This window comes from Fringilla coelebs (genome assembly GCF_963513975.1).
Source record: "Fringilla coelebs genome assembly, chromosome: 7".
Taxonomy (NCBI): Eukaryota; Metazoa; Chordata; class Aves; order Passeriformes; family Fringillidae; genus Fringilla; species Fringilla coelebs.
This window is the reverse complement of record NC_140035.1, coordinates 1,346,255-1,368,316: the sequence shown is the minus strand read 5'-3', so window position 1 is coordinate 1,368,316 and position 22,062 is coordinate 1,346,255. Positions and strand designations below refer to the sequence as shown.

The 22,062-nt window shown below is 49.7% G+C and overlaps 1 protein-coding gene across 1 annotated transcript in view; it reads right to left on the bottom strand.

The window, feature by feature from the left end:
• The window catches only part of CACNB4 (calcium voltage-gated channel auxiliary subunit beta 4), a gene marked incomplete at its 5' end in the record, with an annotated part of 42,775 nt that extends 20,963 nt beyond the window's left edge, over positions 1-21,812 (bottom strand). The window contains one exon of the mRNA XM_084209443.1: positions 21,768-21,812. Coding sequence (XP_084065569.1) covers positions 21,768-21,812 — 45 coding nt within the window. The remainder of the gene's footprint in view (positions 1-21,767) is intronic.
• Between the last annotated feature and the right edge of the window lie 250 nt (positions 21,813-22,062).

The following is a 22,062-nucleotide window of genomic DNA, read 5'->3' as shown; positions in this document are numbered from 1 at the left end:
AATTCAATATTCTTACTGTCCATGTAAAGTCACATATTCTTAAATACTGCTGTGAATATATGGCCATTGCTGTGGATCCCTGTCCACTGCTGTGGATCCACGTCCATCCCTGTGGATCCACATCCATCAGGATTCTGCTGGCTCAGAACCACTGAGGAGCCTGTGCTCTTTCCTTGCTCCATACTCATTTGGGGAAAGGCAGATTTCCTCCAGGCCAAGAACAGGATTTGCCAACAGGAGCTTCACCCACAGCTGTGATTTTAAACACGTCAGAAAATTCCTTCCAGGACATCCTGCACCCAGGGAGAGCTGGGAAGGGCTGGGAAAGGCTGGGAAGATGCAGAGTTCAGGGTCCTGAGCTGGAACAAGTGCAGAATCCCCAAGCTGAGCAGCGGCATCAGGAGCTGGCAGCAGCTCAGCTCTTCCCAGCTGGGAAGCTGCACATCCTGCTCTTCCTCCTGCTTCCTCCGGGATGGAGCAGAGAGCAGGGAACTCGGCAGCCACAGTGCTTGGCCAGGCCTCACCCAGACACCTCTCAGTGCCTGAGCCCCCTTTCCATGGGCAAATTCCTGCTGTGCCCACCCTGAGCTGCCCTGGGCCAGCCTGGGGCCGTTCCCTCTGCTCCTGTCCCTGTTCCCTGGAGCACAGCCCGACCCTCCGGCTGTCCCCTCCTGGCAGGGAATTCCAGAGAGGGAAAAGATCCCTGGGGATCCTCCTTTGCTCCAGGCTGAGCCCCTTCCCAGCTCCCTCAGGGATTCTGCAGCCCCTTCCCAGCTCCCTCAGGGATTCTCCAGCCCCTTCCCAGCTCCCTCAGGGATTCTGCAGCCCCTTCCCAGCTCCCTCAGGGATTCTCCAGCCCCTTCCCAGCTCCTCAGGGATTCTGCAGCCCCTTCCCAGCTCCCTCAGGGATTCTCCAGCCCCTTCCCAGCTCCCTCAGGGATTCTGCAGCCCCTTCCCAGCTCCCTCAGGGATTCTCCAGCCCCTTCCCAGCTCCCTCAGGGATTCTCCAGCCCCTTCCCAGCTCCCTCGGGGATTCTCCAGCCCCTTCCCAGCCCCCTCAGGGATTCTCCAGCCCCTTCCCAGCTCCAGCCCCTCAGGGTCCCTCTTGTCCCAGAGCTGTCCCCAGCCCCAGAGGTGCCCCAGCAGTGCCAGCACAGGGACGGGCACTGCCCTGGGGCTGTGTCACACCGGGGCTGGCACAGCCCAGGAGCCACCGGCCTCCTGCCCACCTGGGCACCCCTGGGGCACTGCTGGTCGTTTACTCACTCAGGTCTGATGTGCTCCAGCACAGCTCAGTGAGGGAATTTAACTGGACCAAAGCCCTGTGCTGGACACACAGTGCTGGACACACACTGGTTTGTGTTGAGCAGTGACTTATTTACTGCTGTCAGAACAGAACAGCCTGAGGCAGAGCAGCTGATGCTGCCAGGCCACCCCCGGCTGCTCTCTGTGCCAGGCTGAGCGGTGCCCGTGTGCCAAGTGCCAGGGATTGGTACGATCCTACCGCATGATCCCAGCTCTCCCAAGGCTCTCCCGACAGCCAGTGCCTTATCTGGAAGATGCAGCCCCAGGACTGTGACTCACAGGGTGCTGAGCTGCAGCATCACACTGAAAATCAGGCACTGTTCTGCAAATAGCACCAAGGGGGGCAGAAAAGGAGCCAGACTCGTATTGAATTTTGGGTTCTGTTTGAAATGTTTGATTGGAGATCAGAATTATTGCCAGAAATATTGTGGAATATTGACAGAATATTGCCCAACAATCCAACACAAACACTGCTGTCTGCTCAGCACCAAGTGCAGTGAGTTCTGCTCTGACAAGCTCCTACTTGCTGAAACTGCAATAGGGAATGAGAGGAAAAGAAAGAAGAAAGGCATTTCCCATCTTTTTTTGTACACCAAGATGTTCCTAAAAGAAGAATGTTTTAATGGAAAGGGTGGTCAGACACTGGCAGGGGCTGTCCAGGGAAGGGTGGAGTCTCCATCCCAGGAGGTGCCCAGGGAAGGACTGGATGTGCCACTCAGCGCTCTGGGCTGGTGACAAGGGGAGGGAGGGTTTGAGCACCGCTGGGACTCGATCTTGGAGGGCTTTTCCAACCATGGTGATTCTGGGATTCTCGAAAAAGACCCTTTAACTTCTTTACTTTCCCATTGCTTAGAGCAGCAGCCTGGTCATTAGGGGATATCACCTGTGCCCACAGTTTCACATGTAACATTTGAGGACTAATCATCAAACCCACCCTTACCTAACCCAAATCCCTCTGGGAGGCAGAGGAACTTTGTGGGGCTTCAGTAAGTTCAAATGACACCAGATTTGGCAATTTGAAATAAACAGGCTTTTCCAGATAATTACATTATTCAAGGCAATTGAAGACTTGTTGCTTACTTCACAGCCTTTACACTTTGGGCTCCTGTGAATTCATTTTTTGTGCAATTTATTATTTATTTTCTCCCTCTCTCATCAACTAATGTAATTCAGCTTAGCTAAAAACATGGAGGTTTGAAGCAATCCCAAAACCGCCAGGGAGAAGGGTAAAGCAGAAAGAACAGTGGGTCTGCTCATTTTTATTCTCCTGCTCACTGACTGGTCTTGCACGTGAGGCTGCTGGAGGACGTGCTGAGGTGGAAAGGGTGACACGATATTCCTGGTGAATGGGGATGCCCCAGCACTTTAGGGAGGAAGAGGTGACTGAATCCTCTTCTTAGACACTACAACATTCAGCCACATCCAGCCTTTGTGCTCACTGAAGGAATAATAACCTTTAGCTGTCACAGCTAAAAAATAAAGACTTACTGAGCTTGCAAATAATTTTTCCCCAAGTGCCATAAATCCACAGCCCTCCCTCCATCCCTAAGGAATGCTCTGTCACACTGCTAGTGCAATTAAAGCAGCAATCCATTAGCAGCTCCAATCAGCCCGATGACAGGCAGCCTATCCTGAAAAGATTGAGGGTGCTGTGGGTCCATCCCAACCCGGAGAGCCTTTGGGGAAGCATCCCTGCTCACAGAGAGCTCCTGCCCTCCCCATCAGGCCAGGCAGGGCCTTACTGCAGCAGCCCCCTCCCAGGCACTGCTGTGGCCTGGAATGAGCAGGCACTGGGCACACAGGGAGGCAGCCATGCCAGCTCTGTGCTCAGCTCCCTGCCCTGCTGGGAACAGGGGGATGGCAGTGCAGAGCACAGAGCCCACCCTGCACCCACAGGGCTGCCAGGGCACAAAGGGCTGCCAGCCAATGACTGGGAATGTGCAGTTGGGACAATATCCCAGCTGGGGACAGCACAGAGCGCTTCACCCTCTGTCCCATCCTCTCCCTTCCTCCCCAACACCAACCCCACCTGGCACTTCCCAGCTTCCTGACAGGTTTTTGGATACTCGAGGCAGTCTCATTCTGTAAGACCCAGGAAGCCAAATTCCCACAGATCCCAAAGGTCCTGTCCTGATGCCAACTCAGAGATTACCCAGCAGACCAAACAGCTGAACCAGAGGTCTCTCCAAAGCTTTCAAATTGGTCAGGAGCTCAACTAAACATATCTGAGCAGACATGGGATCATGGAATCCCAGACTGGTTTGGGTTGGAAGGGACCTTACAGCTCATCTCCTTCCAGGGCAGGGACACCTTCCACAAGCCCAGGGGGCTCCAAGCTCTGTCCAGCCTGGCCTTGGGCACTGCCAGGGATCCAGGGGCAGCCACAGCTGCTCTGGGAAACCAGTGTCAGAGACTTATCATCTTCCCAGAAAACAGTTCCATCCATCCATCCATCCATCCATCCATCCATCCATCCATCCATCCATCCATCCATCCATCCATCCATCCATCCCTGCCCTCTGGCAGTGGGAGCCATTCCCTGGCTCCTGTCCTTCCATCCCTTGTCCCCAGTTCCTCTCCAGCTCTCCTGGAGCCCCTCCAGGCCCTGCAAGGATATCTCCAGAGCCTTCTCTTCCCCAGGCTAAACACCCCCAGCTCTCTCAGCCCCTTCACTGGCAGGAAGCTTCCATCAGCCCATCCTCCCTCTCCCCCAAGACAAATCCATCACAAACTGGAGCCTCAACTCAGAAAAAGCCCAAGTGTCCTCAGCCCTCTGCAAGTTCCCAGGAGAATCGAGGCCACGTCCCTCCCTGACGAGTTCCCAGGGAGCTGCCAGAGCTCCTGACACAGCACAAGGAGAGCAAACAGGCACAGGCATGGCTGCAGGGCCATATGCTGCCATATGCCACGGATCCTCCAGAAACCATTCCAAACACCCCACAAAACCCACAGGAGATTATTCCCTGGGGAAGCAGCTCACTCCAAGCCCCAGCAAAGATCTCCCTGGTCCAGGTGCACAGGAGCAGGTTTAACTGACAGGTTACTAGCAGAAGTATGTCACAGAAATGGGGGTCACAGAAAATAAGTATTAACTCATTTTCACATGAAAACAAGAACCAGAAGTTGAGGACTTAAGAAACCCACACATTTTAAATACCAGTGGCCACCACAGTTGGTGCTCATCTCATCCCAGCACTCAGGGTGGGCAGCTAAATTTAATTACTGGGCAGGTGATGTAATTAATTAAAAGGCAAACACAAAACAGTGGGGATCTCTTCCTTTGGCGTGAAAACCTCGCTGTGCTGCAATGGAAACCGGGGCCAGGAAAATCTGTGTGTGTCCAGTAAAATACTGCAGAGTCCTGCCCAGGCTGGAGGGAGCATTCCATGGGAGCTGCAGCAGGGAGAGCACAGCATTATTCCCACGTGGAAAGGGGTGCAGAGATCACACCTGCAGCACAGCCCCTCTTTTGCTTTAATATCCTCTGGAATTATTAATATCCGCCTCGAACTACAAAATCCATTCCAGCTACTGCAATGTTAAACAGGGAGCAGAGAGGTTCACTGGGACTTTTCCACAAATTCCCACGTGGATGTGGCACTGGAAACCCAACCAGGACAAGGTTCAGTTCCCAAGGAAATGATTTTCTTGCTGAATCCCCAACACACACAAGGCAGCTGCACAACTGCTTGGCACCGAGTTGTGATTTCAGAATCAAATGCTCAGCAATTATTTCCTTCTATATGTTTGGTAAATTTATTTAAGACAACTCATTAGGTGTCTCAGCAATTTGGAAATTACTAGGTAGTTAGAACATGTTTTTTCTTTGGGAATACTAATTGTTAGTAAATAGGGCAATTCTTCCAACATTTCCTGATCTCTTTTTTTTACCCTGGATTTCAAATCTTGCAGTCTATCTCCTTTCTCCAGCTGCCTTCAGTTCGGCACAGATTGTGTTGCTACATTTAAGAAACAGAGTTTTAAAAAAATACTGGTAATACATATCTCTATTTACTGCCAAAATACTCCCATCTCTTTTGGTAATGTTCAAATGAACATGCAAGGCACAAGATTTTGCTTAGCAGGCACAGCAGGTACACACAAAGCCTGAGGGAGTGGTTAGAGAATAGATGAGCTGCTCTGAACTTTTCCTTTTCACAGGTGAAAAATCCAGATCTTCCTCCACAATATAACACCCAGAGCTCTTTTCCTGCAGTCTCAGAGCCAAGGGACAGGTGAGGATCACAGCCAGAGGGACGGCTACAGGCTCAGGTGGGTTTCACCCAACAAAGTGATCCAAATTTGAACACACAAACCTTTCAAACTCCATGGTTTTGTTCAGCCACAAAGCAGCAAAGATCTGCCTGGGAACGCTCTGATCTGTGCTTTATTCCAAAAGCAGATTGTGAGACCTGGGACTGAATCAACACCTGAACACCTCCAGCCTGAATTTTGCTTCACCCTCTGCAGCTGGTCCCTCTTTTTCAGGAAAGCTATTCAGCAGTCCCAGGAGAGGAAAAGAGGTGCTATTTTTCCATGATAAAAGGCTCCAAACTAAAGCTGACACGGCACAGAGACACTGCCTTATTTTTTCTAATTACTGCAGCTCTTGAAAGCATTGAATGATCTTCCCAAGGCTCTGGGGAAGCTGCTGCTGTTGGGTTTGATGAAACCTGATAATAAAAGTGCACCTGGTATCCTAAATCAGCTCTCCTGTGAGGAGGATGCTCTGTGTCTGTCCCACATAACAGGTTGGGAAGGCAAGAATGTTCTGTAAGTCTCCAGGAAAAAAAATAAATTACAAATACTGCCCCCAAATGAAACTTAATCATCCTCCCAAGTACACAGGCATCTGTGGCTGCCATATGTGGTCTGCCACAGCATTCCCTCAGACATGCAGGCTTTAGCCAGGAAGTGCTGGGATAATGGGGTGTGTTCCTAAACCACCCTCCAATCCCCCTCCTGTGCTGGCTGGGATGGAGAGCTCCTGCTCACAGAGGTGGATCACTTAACAAAAAAAAAAAATAAAAATAAAAAATTACACCTTCAGCTAGTTCCTTGTTACTGCACCAGGGACATTTAACTTGGGACCTGCAAGAGGATGAGCTCCCATTTCTCCTCTTATTTCACTCTGTTCCAGTTTATCTCTATTTCCCTTTTGGTTTCATGTAGCTTAGCTTGGTTTGCTCTCCCCAGGGCTCTCCTGTCACCAGGTCACCTTTGGGAGAACCAGGATGTGTTGGAATCTGAAACGCAGGGAACTCTCAGAACTTTGGGCTGGTAAGTCAAAGTTCAGAATTAAACACAGGATTTGATCTGAGCCCTTGGAAAAGGCTCCCAAACTCAGGTGCTAGAAGTGAGAATGTGGATTTAGAGTTCAAAGTAGAGAGAAGTAGAAGAAAGCTTAGAGTTTAAGATATAGAAAAAATAAAAGTACAGAGGTGAACCAGGAGCTTAGGATGCAGCACTGTTGGTTTGTGTGTCATAACATGATTGGCTAAGAAAGCTCACACATGAGTCCATAAGACAAAATATTTAAGGATTGGGTCAAAAACATAAATCTCCTTGTTGGCAGTGCTTTATTGGTCAGTAAATCCTTAAAAGGTCTCGTAACTGAGGGTCTTGGGACCTTCTGAGCCATGCAGTGAAGGTGTGAGCCCAACCCACCCTTCCTACCTGAAGAAAAATAAACCACATAATATAAAACACTCAGAGGTCCCATCTCTAACTCATTCAAAATTCCTGCACAAATCCCCATAAGGATGACCTGTGCCAAGCTGGGACTGCTCTCAGACACCACAGAATCCCAGAATCCCAGACTGGTTTGAGTTGGGAGGGACCTTAAAGCTCATCCAGAGCCACCCCAGCCATGGTAGGGACACCTCCCCCTGTCCCAGGCTGCTCCAGCCTGGCCTTGGGCACTGCCAGGATCCAGGGGCAGCCACAGCTGCTCTGGCAATCCCAGCCCAGCCAGGAATTCCCAGTTCCCAATCTCCCACCCATCCCTGCCCTCTGGCACTGGGAGCCATTCCCTGGCTCCTGTCCCTCTGTCCCTTGTCCCAGTCCCTCTTCCTCACTCTATAATCCTCCAGGGTACTGGAAGGCTACAGAGAGGTGTCCCCAAAGCCTTTTCTTCTCCAGGCTGCACAAAGGAAAAATTTCAGTTTATTCTCCTGGAGGACTGATCAGCAGCACCCATTCATTAGCTGAAATGATTTTTCAACCTCCCAACAAATAAAACTAGCCCATCTCTTTCAAGCACACATGGAATACTTCAGTCCCCCAAGGAGGGATGTGCAGCACAAGAACCTTCAGGGTATTCTACATGTGAGGAATGAAGTGGAATTTTCCTCAGGGTTGAGAAGATCCTTGCCACCTGTCTGCTTTCACTGCATGCTCTTCCTAATTCCAACAGCTAATTTAAAGAATATACATCTTTTTTTAAGGATTTTGATGATTACAGTGTCCTGATTTTCTTCTAGAGTGGTGTCACCACTTCCCACACCATCAGGCTTTACACAACCAAAATAACCCTGAATATTTATTTTACCTTTTTCAACAGAAGTGGTTTAGAACGTCACAGAGTCAGACAGAACCAGACTCCCATCTTCAACAGAATTATAGGAAAATTACTTTGTTTCAAATGTTCATGCTGGGCAGTGAATGGGAAGGAATTGTGACATGCTGGGAGGGCATTGCTGAAATGAATTTCACGCTGCTTAATTTAAGCCAAGCAACTGATGGAGTTTGGGCCTAAGCTGGGTATGTTGTGTTATGTTATGGTTTTAATTAGTTCCTTCCTTCCAAAAGCTTCCAAAGCAGGAGATTTAGAAGCTGCTTTAAACACTGATAAATGAGGCTTACAAACAGAGAATTTTATTTTTTATATTTTTACATTTTCTATTCTTTTTTCTTCTTCTTTTTTTTTCCTCCCAATGAGCTGCCATGATCTCTGATTACTTTTCTTGCACCAAATCCTGAAATCACTTGACTGCTGAACCTACAAGAAGCTCTTCTGGACTGCTAGGAATCTCTCAGGAAGAAAAAGCCCTAATTTCCCAAGTGCAGTGCAGGCTGTAAATAGCAACTCCTTCCCCCGAGCCCTTGCAATCGAAACACTCCACGTGCTGAGAGCAAAATACAAGAGAAAGGACATTTTGCTGTCACCTGCAGAGGTAATCTTTGAGTGACACTTTATGGTTCTTAATTGTTGTAATCAACCAGGGAGCCCAAGGACTTTCTAGGACTTTGCTGCCCCCTGGGAATTCCCAGGGATGGGGCTGGGAATTCAGTAGGGCCAATTCCAGCAGCTCTGAGAGCACTCTGAGCTCACCTCCTCCCCCAGAACTGGTTGGTTTTTATCATTACTGCACAAAATGGGGGGAAATGTCCCCCACTGATAATTCTGTTGTTCCCATATCTGTTCCTACTTGGATATTGCTCCACACACTGAAAACAAAGCTCTGTTGTGAGAGGGATTTGTTGTTATCAGTATTCCCAGGTGGTTTGTGAGGACCAACAGAACACAGGACAAACAAGCAAGCAACTGTTATTTTGGGAAATGAGAAGCAGGAACAAATAAATACCCAAGATTTTCAAAAAATCTGGGGATGCCACTGGCAAGACAGTCTCTCCATGTATTCCCTGCTGGGATAAATGGGAAGGTAGTAATGATAGGTGGAAACACCAACCCACAAGGAGGGAACAGCCAGAACTTTGTACTCCGTTTCAACTCCAACCACCACAAATCTGGTTTTTTTAACATAGTGTGAACATATTTTCCCAAATTTTTATGACTATCTGGTCATCAGGGCCCTCAAACCCAACCCATTCTGGGATTTGATGACTGACAGTAATTTAGAGAGTTAAACATTAAAAATTGAAAGACAATTTTTTTATTTTTTAATAACTGCCTCCAGTTTTACCTACAAAATGGATTCTTAATGAAATATCTTAGGAGAAACAACAGTTTAATATTCCTCTTGCCAGCAACCAACAAGCATTCCCATCAAGAAAAAATCCTTTAGGAATCACTATCTTACTCACAACCCTTTTGATTTGGCATAAGCAATAACTGAGAAAGACCCTAATGATCTCATTCTGTGCAAAAACTCCTTCTCCATCACAGTTCTCACATGCACCAGTAAACACAAATCTACAGGAGCAAACAGGACAACTTTAAACCCCTGGATATTGTTTTTTGCTGAAAGAAGGTAAAAAAAAACCTTGTCAGGAGTGGAATCAATCTTGACAAGATCTAAAACCTTTAAAAAAGCTTTGCCATTATTTTGGGATACTCTAGCAGAGGTATATCTGCTCTAAAAGAAAATGTCAAAGGTTCTGCTGGTGCCCTATAAATCTACACTGAAATGCAATCAAAAAGGCAGGGAATGGGGATGATGAGTGAAGCCAGAGCCTGGCCAAAGGTACAGAAAAACATCCAGCAGGAAGAAGGAAAACATTCCAAGATGAGCAGCCGGAGTAGAAAAGCCCCAAGAAAGGAACTCACCCCAAAATTGGAAGGAGGTGGCTGACATTACCCTGAATGAGCTGGCCCTGGACAGAGAAGTACCTCACTGACAAAGCCATTCCTTGCATTTCCAAAGAAAGAGAAGGATGAGGGGGAAGGATGCAGTCAAAAACCAGGCTGAACTTCGGGAAGTTCCAAATTCCCTTTCTGCCCTGAACAAAGCAAAGCTCCCAGTACCGAGCTGCTGGTGCTGGCCAGAGCCCTCCCCTGGCACTGCAGCTGCTGGAGCAGAGATTTCCTGTGTGACAATGTGACAAATAGAAGGGCCTGGGGATGGACCAGGCACAGGTTATGTGTCAGTGCATCCCTGGCACTCCCTGCAGGACACATCACCAGGAGAGCTCCATGCTCCAGAATAATTCCCTGCGAGTGCCAGTGCCCTGAGCTGCCGGCAGGAAGGAGAGGCTCCTGCTCAACTCGCATTTCTCTGGAGCGTTTGAGCACGAACTGTTCGCTATTTCCTCCTTTCCGTGCGTTTCCCGTGCCAGGAGTTCTCTCCCTGGAAGCTGTAGTGTCGATGGCTCCTGGGGGATCAGGGCTGTGTTCAGCCGCAGTGGCTGCTGTGCACATCCCGCTTCCCCCAGCGCAGACCCGCAGGATGATCCAGTTCCTGCCGCGCTGTCCCTGCTCCCGCTCTGGCACCGCTCCAGCAGGAGCAGGGCACGGCTCCGTGTGCTCCGCGTGCCAGAGCGGCTCCCCGCCGTGCCCGCACGCCTCTCCCCGTGCCCAGCGGGCGGGAACGCTGCGGACCCCGCAGGCAGCAGCGGCAGGAGGGCCGGGGAGGAGGAGGCGCCACAGCGGCTCCAGCAGCACCTCCCGTCCCGCGGGGATGAGCATCCCCCGGAGCACGGCCAGGGCTCCCAGCAAGGGATGAGCCACCGCCTCTCTGCGCCCCGGTTCTGCCGCGGGAACAGCCCAACCTCCCTGAGACACGGCCAGGGAGGGGACAGTGCACCCGCTCCTTCTGTACTTCCATGGATGTGAGGACAAGGTGTGGTCTGGGCACCCAGACTCAACTTCCAGCCCCAAAGGAGGATTTTCCCCGGCCCCAGCGATGACACACAGCAGAGCGAAGGTACAAAATCCCGGTCTCCCTCGGAGGCAGAGCTCATGTGGCTCCTCCCCAGGCACACTGCCCAGAGAAGCTGAGGCTGCCCCATCCCTGGGAGTGTGCAAGGCCGGGTTCGACAGTGGAAGGTGACCCTGCCCATGGGGTGGTGGAAGGAGAAGAGCTTTGAGGTCCCTTCCAAGCCAGGCCACTCTATGATTCCTGCATTCCTACAAAGTTCCTGTCCCCTGCACATCTTTTCCAGCAGGGAAGGGCAGAGTGAGCACAGGGCATCGCAGGCACAGCCAGGGTTCGAGCTGGCTCCTGACAGACACATTTGTGTCTGTATCCCTCTCGAGCTGCCGTGGTGCTGCCCTGACACAGCCCCTTCCCCACCTCCATCCCAAAACGTGCACAGAGCTGTGCAAGGCACGCTGCTGGCACCCCCAAATTAGTGAAGGGACACGAATAAATGAGAGGAAAAACGTGCTGAGCCTTGGGGAGGAGGGGCTGCTCCTCCTGTCCGTGCAGCCTGGCCAACTCCCTTGGACCTGCCGGCAGGAAAGCAGGAGAGGAGCAGGACGTGGCTCATTCCTCCCCCCTCAGCCAGGCTCTGAGGCAGCAGCACCATTACAGTTCTGGGCACAGGCACAGAGGAACTTGCTCTAAGAGAAAGGAGTGAAACAAAATGAACACAAATCCTCCCCAAGTCCTTCAGCTCTCCAGAGATTGCAGCAGGACCCAGGCAGGCAGCAGCCGCTTGGGAAAGCACTTTGCTGACTGCCTTCCTGAAGTGCTGGGATGGAGAAAGCTGCTTCAGCTCCCAGCTGCTGGCAAGTGCCTTCTTCTCCTTTCTTTATTTTTGCAAGTAATGCAGCAACTGCACTTGGGTGAAAAGGCAAAGGGAGGAATTATTTAACAGCTGAAAGAAACGTGCAGCTATCAGGACTTTTGGGCTGCACTTCATTGAAATACATCAGTGCAGCTCCTCTGAAAGCTACGTTTGGTTTTATCGCCCTGTTCAGTTCTGGCCCCAGATTTCAGATTTAAAGGCACACGTATTTCTGGTTTAGATTGGTTTGAAAATGTTCAGCAAAACCAGCCCGAAAAGCTGTGATGCCTTTGGAGAGATCTGTTCACTGATCAGTTCTCAGCAAAACAACACTGCAGTGTTTGTATTTATTTGCAACGTTGTGGTTGTTACTCTGAGGATACAGCTGGGACTTCTTTACCTGTATGAGATCAGACCATCCAGAAGAAAGGCAGACAAGCTTTATGAATAATTACATGTTGTTGTGGAATGTTAAACATTCAATTCTGATACCAAAGAGATCTCATACATCTTTTATAAATTAAATTCTCGCTTGTGAAGGAAGACACAAACTATCTCTGTAAAGCTACATCCCTTTGAAGGCGTCTTCCCCCTCAGCAGGTACCGCCTGCATGCAGAGAACCTGAATAAGAAATCACAGGACAGAGCTTCCTCCTGCAGACAGCACAGAGTCTTTGGGATCTGACGGGTTTGTGTGATACATCCAGAGGCTGCTGAGAGAAACTGTGGCTGTCCTGTCTCAGGAAGTGTCCAAAGCCAGGTTGGACAGGGCTCTGGGATGATGGAAGGTATCCCTGCTCAAAGAACTGGATGGGCTTCAAGGTCCCTTTCAACCCAAACCAATCTGGGATTCTAAGAAAGCCAACAAAAAGATTCCTATGTGGTACATTCAGTACAGAGTAGGGAAGCTAAACATCTAACAAGGTTCTTAAATATTCTAACAGACAAAACATCACCAGCATCAGCACTAAAAGGGCATCCAATGGCAAGGCTGAAGGCCCAAGCCAACTTCTCAAAACAACCTGTACATATCCACCAGCAGTGCATGAATTTTGAATGTGTAAGGGGAAATATTGCAGTGCGTGACTCCTCTCCTCCCAGCCTCCCACTCACGCTGCATGTTTACGTTGATCTATTAAAGGGAAATATCACTTAATGCATTCCTGGAATGAATCTGCTCCAGGCAGAACACAGGAGCTACTCAGCAATGTACTCCTGCACTTACAACCACTCTGCTCCTTGGGGCAGCAAAAAACATCAACAGACAGCTGTAATTAGCATGGAAAAATGGAGGGGGCAAAGTATAACCCATTTGTCTGTTTTTCCATCTGTCAATACCCCCTTCATTTTCCAATAAGAGATCGATAACAAGTGCAGAGCTCCAACGTTCCTGGTTTATGGTGGGCAAAAACATCTTGAGAACATTTTAACTAGATAGGGAGCGGGGATAAAGCTACTTCTCTTACTTGTCAGAAACTTTGGAACTAAATATACTCTGAAGCAGTTTTGTCTGTTCCAACAGACACTTCAGTGGCACATTTTAGTTCAAGTAACACTGCTTCCAGAACATGAGCTGGCAGCTTGGCTGTGTCCCACACTGGAGGAACCTTCCCTGAATGCAGCTGGACCTCGCGGTGAGTACAGCCACAGAATCCCAGCCACCTGCTCTGTGGTGTCCTTGGATGTCCCTGATTTCCATGGGATCTGTCACCCTGGAGCGTGGCAGCTTTGTTCTGAGCTTTGTCACGCAGAAATCTCTCACGGCTGCCAGAGGCTGGACCAAGCTGGCTTTTTTTCCTTGGTGAGATTTTCCAATTATTGGTCATAATTGAAACATCCCTGCCCAAGGGTGATGCTGGGGCTTGTTTTGTCAGGACCTGATGAGCTCAGCACTAACTGTCCTGGAACATAAACTTTTATCACAGTATCTCATGACCTATATATCACAGATTAACTGGTGATTTGTCAGAACAACTTGTTTTCCCAAGCAAGAGAGAGACATTCTTCAGGGAATCCACCAACCACAGTGGGAATGGGGATTAATGTATTGCCAGGAAATCATGCAAGGAAAGGGGACATCTATAAAGTAGCAGCACAGGGGAGTAACCCTTAGAAACATGATTTTAATTTTATTCTAAGAGATTAAAGGCTGTGATAAAGTTTGTAATGTTAGGCCAGGAGCATTCAGGTTGTACCTGGCTTTGTGAACAGGAAAAGGGACAGGGAAGATGCCTTGGCCACCACAGCCTAGAGCCTGTCCCATGGTGGCTGAGGGCTTGTTTCTGGCTGTAAAGGACATTGCTGCTGAAAACTAAATCCTGCAGCCTCCTCCACACCGAGAGCACCCGGCACAGCACCCACAGCAACACTTCCCAAGGGAACAGGACACCTCTGCTACTGCCATCACTGACTGTGGTGCCACTCAGCAAGGACACACAGCCCCTGGGAGGAAGCAGAAAGCACAAATGAGCTGAGCAGAGTCCATCTGCAGGGAAATGTCCCAGCACGGGGAAAATCCAAGGGAGGACTCACAGGGAAAATGTATTTGGTATAAGCAGAATTCTCTCAGAATAGAAAGGCTTGTGAAGTTTTATATGAAGCGTTAGCAGCTTGTTCAAACACCACTTCACCCCTCCAGGACTCAGCATGATGATAGGGAGTGGTTTTTCCTCATGATTTCTGCCTTGTTGCTGTAATAAATCAAATCCCTGCCAGGCTACATTCCCCATGCTGGTGAAGCAGCACAACCAAATAGCTCCATTTCTGTAACTTATGGAGCCTTTGTCCTATGGGACTTTTTAGGGAGAGAAAACCCAAACAAACCAGAAGAGCAGCCCCTTGTCCTCCTCTCCTCTGCCCTGGTGAAAATTAAAATCCTCCTGAGGAGCAGAGCAGAACCTGTTCTGAATCCTTTCCTCAGGACACTTCAAACCCCTTCTCACAAGGCTTTAGAGATCAACAGAAAAAGCAGATTTACATCCTGTGTTGAGCATTCACAAATTCAGGCACTGCTGGCTTCCTCCAGCTCTCCATGGCTGGCTCTGGACATTGGAATATCCTCCAAATCAAAAATCCAGTTTACTTGATCAGTACTGTGGGGCAGACAAAGCTGCTCACTGTGCTCCCCATATTGCACCTGAATGGATATTTATGCTGAGCTATGAAAAGAAGGAAAGAACACGGCAAAAGACACTCTAGAGCTGAAACCAGTTCACTGTTGGCATGAAAACCAGTGACAAAGCACTGTGGAAAAATACAAAGCAGGAGCTGAGGAGAAGCTGCAAGCAAATCCTGACACCACCTGTGATCCCTACGGAACTCAGCACCCCGCCAGCTAAATGACATTTTGGAATTCATCACTGGATTCCAAATGACCATGAGCAGTTGTCCTGTTTGTAAAGCAATCTGCATTTGGGTAAAGTGCTGATTTGGAAAATCAGGCTCTCCTATCTTTATAAATGCATGCTCCAAGGGAAAACATCCAACAGCTCAGGGTCTCCCAAGCAGAGCATGTTTTTGGGAGATAGGGAAGCAAGCCATGCCATCAACAAATCCTAGGTTAAGCTTCTTCCCTTGTTATTTATTATTTCTATGATGTGCTCCTTCAGCACCAAGAGCCACACTCCTCCCTCCAATGCCCTTGAGCCCAGGGAGAGCTTCTTCCACTTCCCAGCAGCAGCATTTCCTTAAGCACCGGGCAATTTGGAGAGCAATCTGCAACCCAGGAGCAGCACAGTGCTGAGAGGGCCCTGTGGCTTTGGCTGCACTCCACAGCCAGGCAGGAGTTCAGCACGAGGAATCCAAAAGCAGGATAAACCCACACTTAATCATACCTTGGTGCTCCATATGAACTCACAGTTTTAGCAACCACACCCTGGACCATCAGCTTTTCTTGATTGATCCTTGAAGCTTTTCTTTTTTTTCCCCCCCATTTAATTTCAATGTGTTTCTGGTATCCCAGTATAAAAGAAGCACTTCTATGGAAACAGCAAGCAGCAATTTATAAAAATGACTTATGATTCTTCCTGAGTGTTTTATTTGACTACTATACTATCAAATCACAATGTGGCATTTAACGAACAGAAGATCTGAGTCACACAGAAAACCGTCCTCACAAGAGCACAAAGCAAGGCAAGCATACCTAATGCTGTAGTAGTAGAACTTTGGATATTTTTGGAGGAAAATCTAAGCAAAACCACCCCAGCAAACCCCCAAACAAACCACCTTCCAGCCTCTCAGACAGCCCTTTCCACACAAGATAAATATCAGGCAGCTGATGATTCATTAGCCAAGGCAGTCTATTAGGGGCTAATAGAAACGAAAACAGATTTGAAACTGTCAAAAACACACAGAAGCTCTGACCATGAATCCAGGAGACATAATGGGCAGAGGATAATCTCTTTTTGTTGGAAAATATTGATTATTGTCCCAATCAAGGCAGAGCTTAGCACACATCTGAAACGAAAAATCCTACATAAACAAGCAGCAAGTAGATAAGTGGTTAGGGAAAAGATCCTGCATGCCCAGGTCCTGACATCCCTCAGCCTTTTTGGATTCAACATTAGCATCTGCACTAATTGAAAGGGGCAAATTCAGAACAGTCAAGTCCAAAGAGAAGCAAGAGAAGGGTATCCAGCAAACCAACAGCCCTGCAAACTTCTCCCAGTTCACATTCCCATCCATGGCAAAAATCCTTCCCTGGAGGGTGGGGAGGCCCTGGCACAGGGTGCCAGAGAAACTGTGGCTGCCCCATCCCTGGAAATGTTCAAAGCCGTGTTGGACAGGCCTTGGAGCAACCTGGCATACAGCAAGGTGTCCCTGCCTGCAAAATCCATCAAGACATGTTAAAAAACTCTCCCATCTCAACTACCAACCTTCAGCTTGACACTCTCACATCTCAACTACCAACCTTCAGCTTGACAATCTCAGAAGTGCCCTGTGGACATGACAAACCCAATAACCACTGACACCTTTCTAACCAACCCACTGGAAGTCCCAGGTTTTATCTGGCAGCTGGATAAAGCTTCTGCTTGCTCTCAGCTGCCTGTTGTACAAAGATATTCTACAGAATGAACCGGATGCTGCAAAACCCAGCACATGATCACTGAAGAGACAGCATGAAAAATACTTTTAAATACACATTTTGATGGTTACTCAACCCACAACAACTGAGACGTACAGAGCAAGCAAAGCCCACCTTTCCTCCCCCTTTAGCAATCACAGAGGCAGCAGACACAAATCCAATCAATATTTGGATATGAACTTCCCTACCAAGGTTTGTTTTTCTATAATCACTTTTTCTGCTTGGGCAGCACACAAAGATCTTCTTGTCTCGGGTGCCATGAGAAAAGTGCACACTGGCAGCAGAAGGAATGGCAGTTTGAGGAGTAATGTCACTGAAAAAGCAGGGGACTACAGTGTCCTCAAAATGCTGGGCTGACCATTCACATGGAGAACAGAATGTGTTTCCCCACTATTCCCATCACTTTTTTCCTAAAAATTCTCAGCAATGCTTTCAAGAATTGTATGGAGTAACTGGAGACAAACCCTATTATAATGCAGCACCACACACAGTCCTGCTCATGGCAAACTGGGACCAGTAATTACCTGGGTTGATCTCACTGCTGCTTAGTCCCTATAAACACCAAAGGAAAGGGCAAACACCCCTTTCAGAATCTCAAATACTTTTGTGGGCATGAATCCCACCACAGGTGTTTGTTTAACTCTTGGTGACAGAGTCTGAACTTGCACAGAAGAGCATCACCCTGGCTCACACAGCAGCACAGCAAAGTCCTGCTTTCCTGGGAGCCTGCTCTGGTACCAGCAGTAGGAAGGAGGCTGTGGATGCAGGGATGGGAATTGCCAAGGGAAGCCAGGCAGGGTTAGATGCACGTCAAACAGCTAAAAGAGGTCGAGGAAAGAAGGTGCTTCTATGGCTCAGGAGAGGAGGATATGCTGGGGAAAGAGCAAGCAAGTCAAAGCAGTTACTAAAAAAATCTACTACATCAGGGATACACGGGGCAAGCAAAGCCCCCTTTGCATCTCCTGAATGGGTCAGAGGCGCCACGCGGAAATCCAATCAATGGGAACTTCCAAAATCCCCGGTGGAAGACGAAGGCACCAGACAAATGCCTTTTTAAATATCTGGGACAGGAGGAGGCACAGCCGCCCTGCCTGGGAAGCACGGGATGACCACGGGAAAAGGCACGGAGCTGTCACCGGCTCCTGCGGCTGTCACCAGCGCCTGCGGCTGGCACCGCGCCCTCCCTCCATCCCCGGCCGCTCCCAGCGCTGCCCTGCCCCGGGCTGACCCCACGGCGGCAGCCCCCGCTCGCTCCCTGCCGGCTGCGGAGCCGGGCCGAGCCGAGCCGAGCCGGGCCGAGCCGGGCCGGGCCGGGCCGAGCCGAGCCGGGCCGAGCCGAGCCGAGCCGAGCCGAGCCGAGCCGAGCCGAGCCGAGCCGAGCCGGGCGTGCCCACGCCCGCAGCTCCTCGCAGCCGCCCCGATAAGGCACTGAAGAAGCCCAGATAAAGCCTCTCACGTGCTGACAAGCCCGAACCCGACACCCCGAGAGGCGAGGAAAGGTGCTTCAATGCTCAGGTGTTGTTCTGGAGGGATAAATAGAAGCCAACGACCTAAAAGGGGTTGTTCTGACACATCTACAGGTGCAGAACGCTCACCCCAGCCAGGTTTTGTTCCTGGGGCTGCGATGGACTCTCTGTCACAGGGGACTTGTTGCTAAGTCCTATAGGTAATTTTTTAATGAGATGCTGCCTTAATGGAAATGTAATTTTACAGAAGAAAAAAGTGATTTCTTATGGGAAGGTTTCACTGAAGTTTGTTTCTGAAAAAGGTGGAGGCTCTCCCAAAATCCAAGAGAAACTCTGGACAGGCTATGGAGGAGCATTCCAATCTCTCCCCACCACAGACACACGACAGTGAGCTCCCAACAGTGAGAGGTAAAACAAAATTCATTTATTATTTGCTTGCCCAGGGGATCTCACTGCCTTAAGCCCCTGTGCTAAGGGGCTTTCATATCCTCTTGTGATCAAGAAGGTGAAATACTTCCCTGCAAGGGAAACAAGCTTTAATTCCCAAAAGGCTGACCCTGTTTAGAGCTACCCAAAGAATTTTAAAAAAGGCCTGAAAATAAAAAAATCACAAGGGAGGACAACAAGCAAGGGAAAAATCTTCAGTGGGAAGATGCCCTCTCCATCCTTCTGTGCTCCTGACAAGAACACCTGTCCCTGCAGAACTCGTTCACTTCCATATCCCTGAACCTCTTTTCCTAAATGTAGACTTTTTGTCTACAGTCATTGGGAGTTTTTCTCAGCTTCAGCAGTGTAATTTTCCTCCTCCAAAAAGCCTCACACCAGCTACTGCATCATCTACTTCACGTTAATCATCACAGCTGGTAATGGACTGTAATGCCACGCACACACTCATTTCCTTATATATCCATCAATAAAAACGGTGGTTTTGCTTGTTTCATATAGATATGTACACACACAAACACATTATGATAAGAGATGGAAATATCTGTTCACCGTTAAGAAATATGTTTGTTGCTGAGCAGTGAATCAGGAGAGATTAGGTATAAATTTTATAGCACCTTTCCAAAAGTGAGCATGTTTACTGGGCCTAAGTGCCACTCACTGCCCATTCACTTCTGCTTTTAGTGCAAATCCCAGCTGCATTCTGCACAGGGCTGGATGGGTTTTACGAGGGCAAATGCCCACTTCAGGCAGACGTTCCCGTGCTAGTGACTCATGTGGCTGTGGTTTATTCCGTGCTGGAAGCGCTGCAATTAGCACAGCCCTGCCTCCCGGCTCCCGGTGCTCCAGGGGAGGAAGGAGGATCCAAGCCCGGGGCCGCTCCAGCTCTCCAGCTGCAGGATGAGCCTTCCAGGTCCTAAACCAGAACAATGCAGAGGCCCTGCTGTCATCTCGGCACGCTCGCAGTTATTTGCTCTGCACCGCAGGGAACCAGAATTCCACCACAATTCCTTTTCCACCGTCTCAATCCTCTCGCTGGCTCCTCTCTGGCCAGAAAGTGGCACTCATGTGACCCATCCCCACTACCTGTTTGCCAGGATATTGTCTCAGCAGGCATTCCCAATCCCTGAGTCAGGAGCTAAAATAATAAGGTTTAATGTTTTAAGCAAGTGGTTCAGGAGCATAAAGCAAACAGACACTCGGGGAATTTTAACTGCTTTGTGCCTGAGCCTTTGGGGTTTATGGCCTCCAGTTTTTCCATACAACTGGGAGATCCAGACTGCTTTTAAGGTTTGGGTCTTTTTATTAAGAAAAGGGAGGTTCTCACATATTCCTGTGATTCTGGAAATTAGGTCTATCAAAAGCATTCTCAATTACAGAGAGGCTGTAAAATTGAAACAGCTGTAAAACTGCATTATCGTAAACTGCTTAACAGAGTACTGGGGAATCTGGAAATGACTTCTTCATCCCAACCCTTCCAAGTGGACATCTAAAGACCAAGTTCCTCTCATCCATAAACACAATTCTGCCAGCACAAATCCTAACCCAGATGTTTGTGCAACAAGTGCCATTAAAGCTGCTTTTCCCAAATAAGGTTTTTGGAAGAGATCAGCGGGGTTCACTGAAATATGAACTAAACCACAAGAAATTCCACCTCACCATGAGAAAGAACTTCCTTCCATGGAGGGTGGGCAAGCACTGGAACTCTGTCCAGGGAGGGTGTGGGGTCTCCACAAGCATTCCAGACCCACCTGGATCCAGTCCTCTGTCACCAACTCCAGGTGACTCTGCCTTAGTAGGGGGTTGGACTGGGAGATCTCCAGAGGTCCCTTCCAATCCCCTGGGATTCTGGGAATGCATGGAGTTGAACATCTCGGAAGCACCTTTAAATCCAGCACACATTTACCTGCGTTCTCTGATGAACTTTCATAAATGACACATTTCTTCTACACCAACCACCATGCAGCAACTCAGTTTTCTCAGCCCTAATACTGCACTTTTAAGTTGTCTTCTTAAGAGCAAAGTTAGACTTTGCTGAAAGACATTAAACCAGCACTAGGCAGACTCGGGATGGAGAACAGCTCCCAAGGACTCACAATTTGCCTGGTTTACAGAAACATCCAGCTGGATCTCAAAGCACATCCCTAAAGGAACCAACACATTCATCTGTACTCAGCCTGGCAGCTTGTGAGCAGCAGCAGTGAGTTAACACACGCATACCAAAAGGGCAGGGATTTCTAAATTGACCCAAAGCTTTCCTTATCCTTGGAACTGTCCAAGGCCAGGCTGGACAGGGCTTGGAGCAACCTGGGATGGTAGAAGGGTCTTCCTGCCTGTGAGATGAGCTTTAAACCCTTCCAACCCAAACCAGGCTTCTAAGCAGCAGAGTTTTGAATTAATTCAAATACCCAGTTCGGAAGGATTCCAGTACACAGTATTTCCTCTCAACATGGTGCACTGCATTAATGACAATTTTGCCCAGTTGTTGTTCCTCTCTGCCTGAAATAAAGGGATGCTAAAACAACTGAGGTAACACTTAAGAGGGATCGCACTGTCAGACCAACACTGACACAGGCAGGAAAAAATTCCTCATCCGAAGCCCTCCAGGACCCATCCATTCTCCTGAGGACACCACATCATACCATACATACGTCTGCATTGACGTACACTCTATATTATGTTGTTATCTATGTATTTTACGAGCTGTCCACAACGCCTTATGTAACGGATCCCTGTTTAATATGGAGCAGCGTGTCCATCGCCGCGGCAACCCCGGCCGCTCTCCGGCGAGCCCAAAAACACCCAAAAACACCCGCTCGGGCAGCGGCGGGGAACGCTGCCGAACCGCGGCGTCCGACCGGGCACCGGGGGCTCCGTGCTGCCACAGACCCGTTTTGCGAGGATGCCGGGGAGGGACACTTGTCCCGGGAACCACGGCAGCCCGTCCCGGCGTCTCTGGGGCAGCGCAGGGTCACCCCCCGGCGCCGCGCCCGCAGCCCGGACACCCAGCCCGCCCGCGCGGGTCTGCGCGCCCCCCGCCCCGCGCCCGCGGCACTCACCGCCTCCGAGTCTTCAAACCCATGCAGGTACAAGTTGTCGTACATGGAGAGCCGGTGCGGGGCCGGAGGGCCGGGGAGCGCGGCGGCGGAGCGCGGTGAGGCGGCGGGGCCGAGCTCCCTGAGCGCTGCGGCGGCGCCGCCTCCCGCCGGCGCCCCCCCGCCTGCCCCGCTGCTTCCCGCCCGCCGCGCCGCCGCCCCCCATTGGCTGAGCCGCGCCGCCGCCGCCGCGCCATTGGCTGAGCCGCGCCGCCGCCGCCACGCCATTGGCTGGGACGCGCCGCCCGCGAGCAGCGCT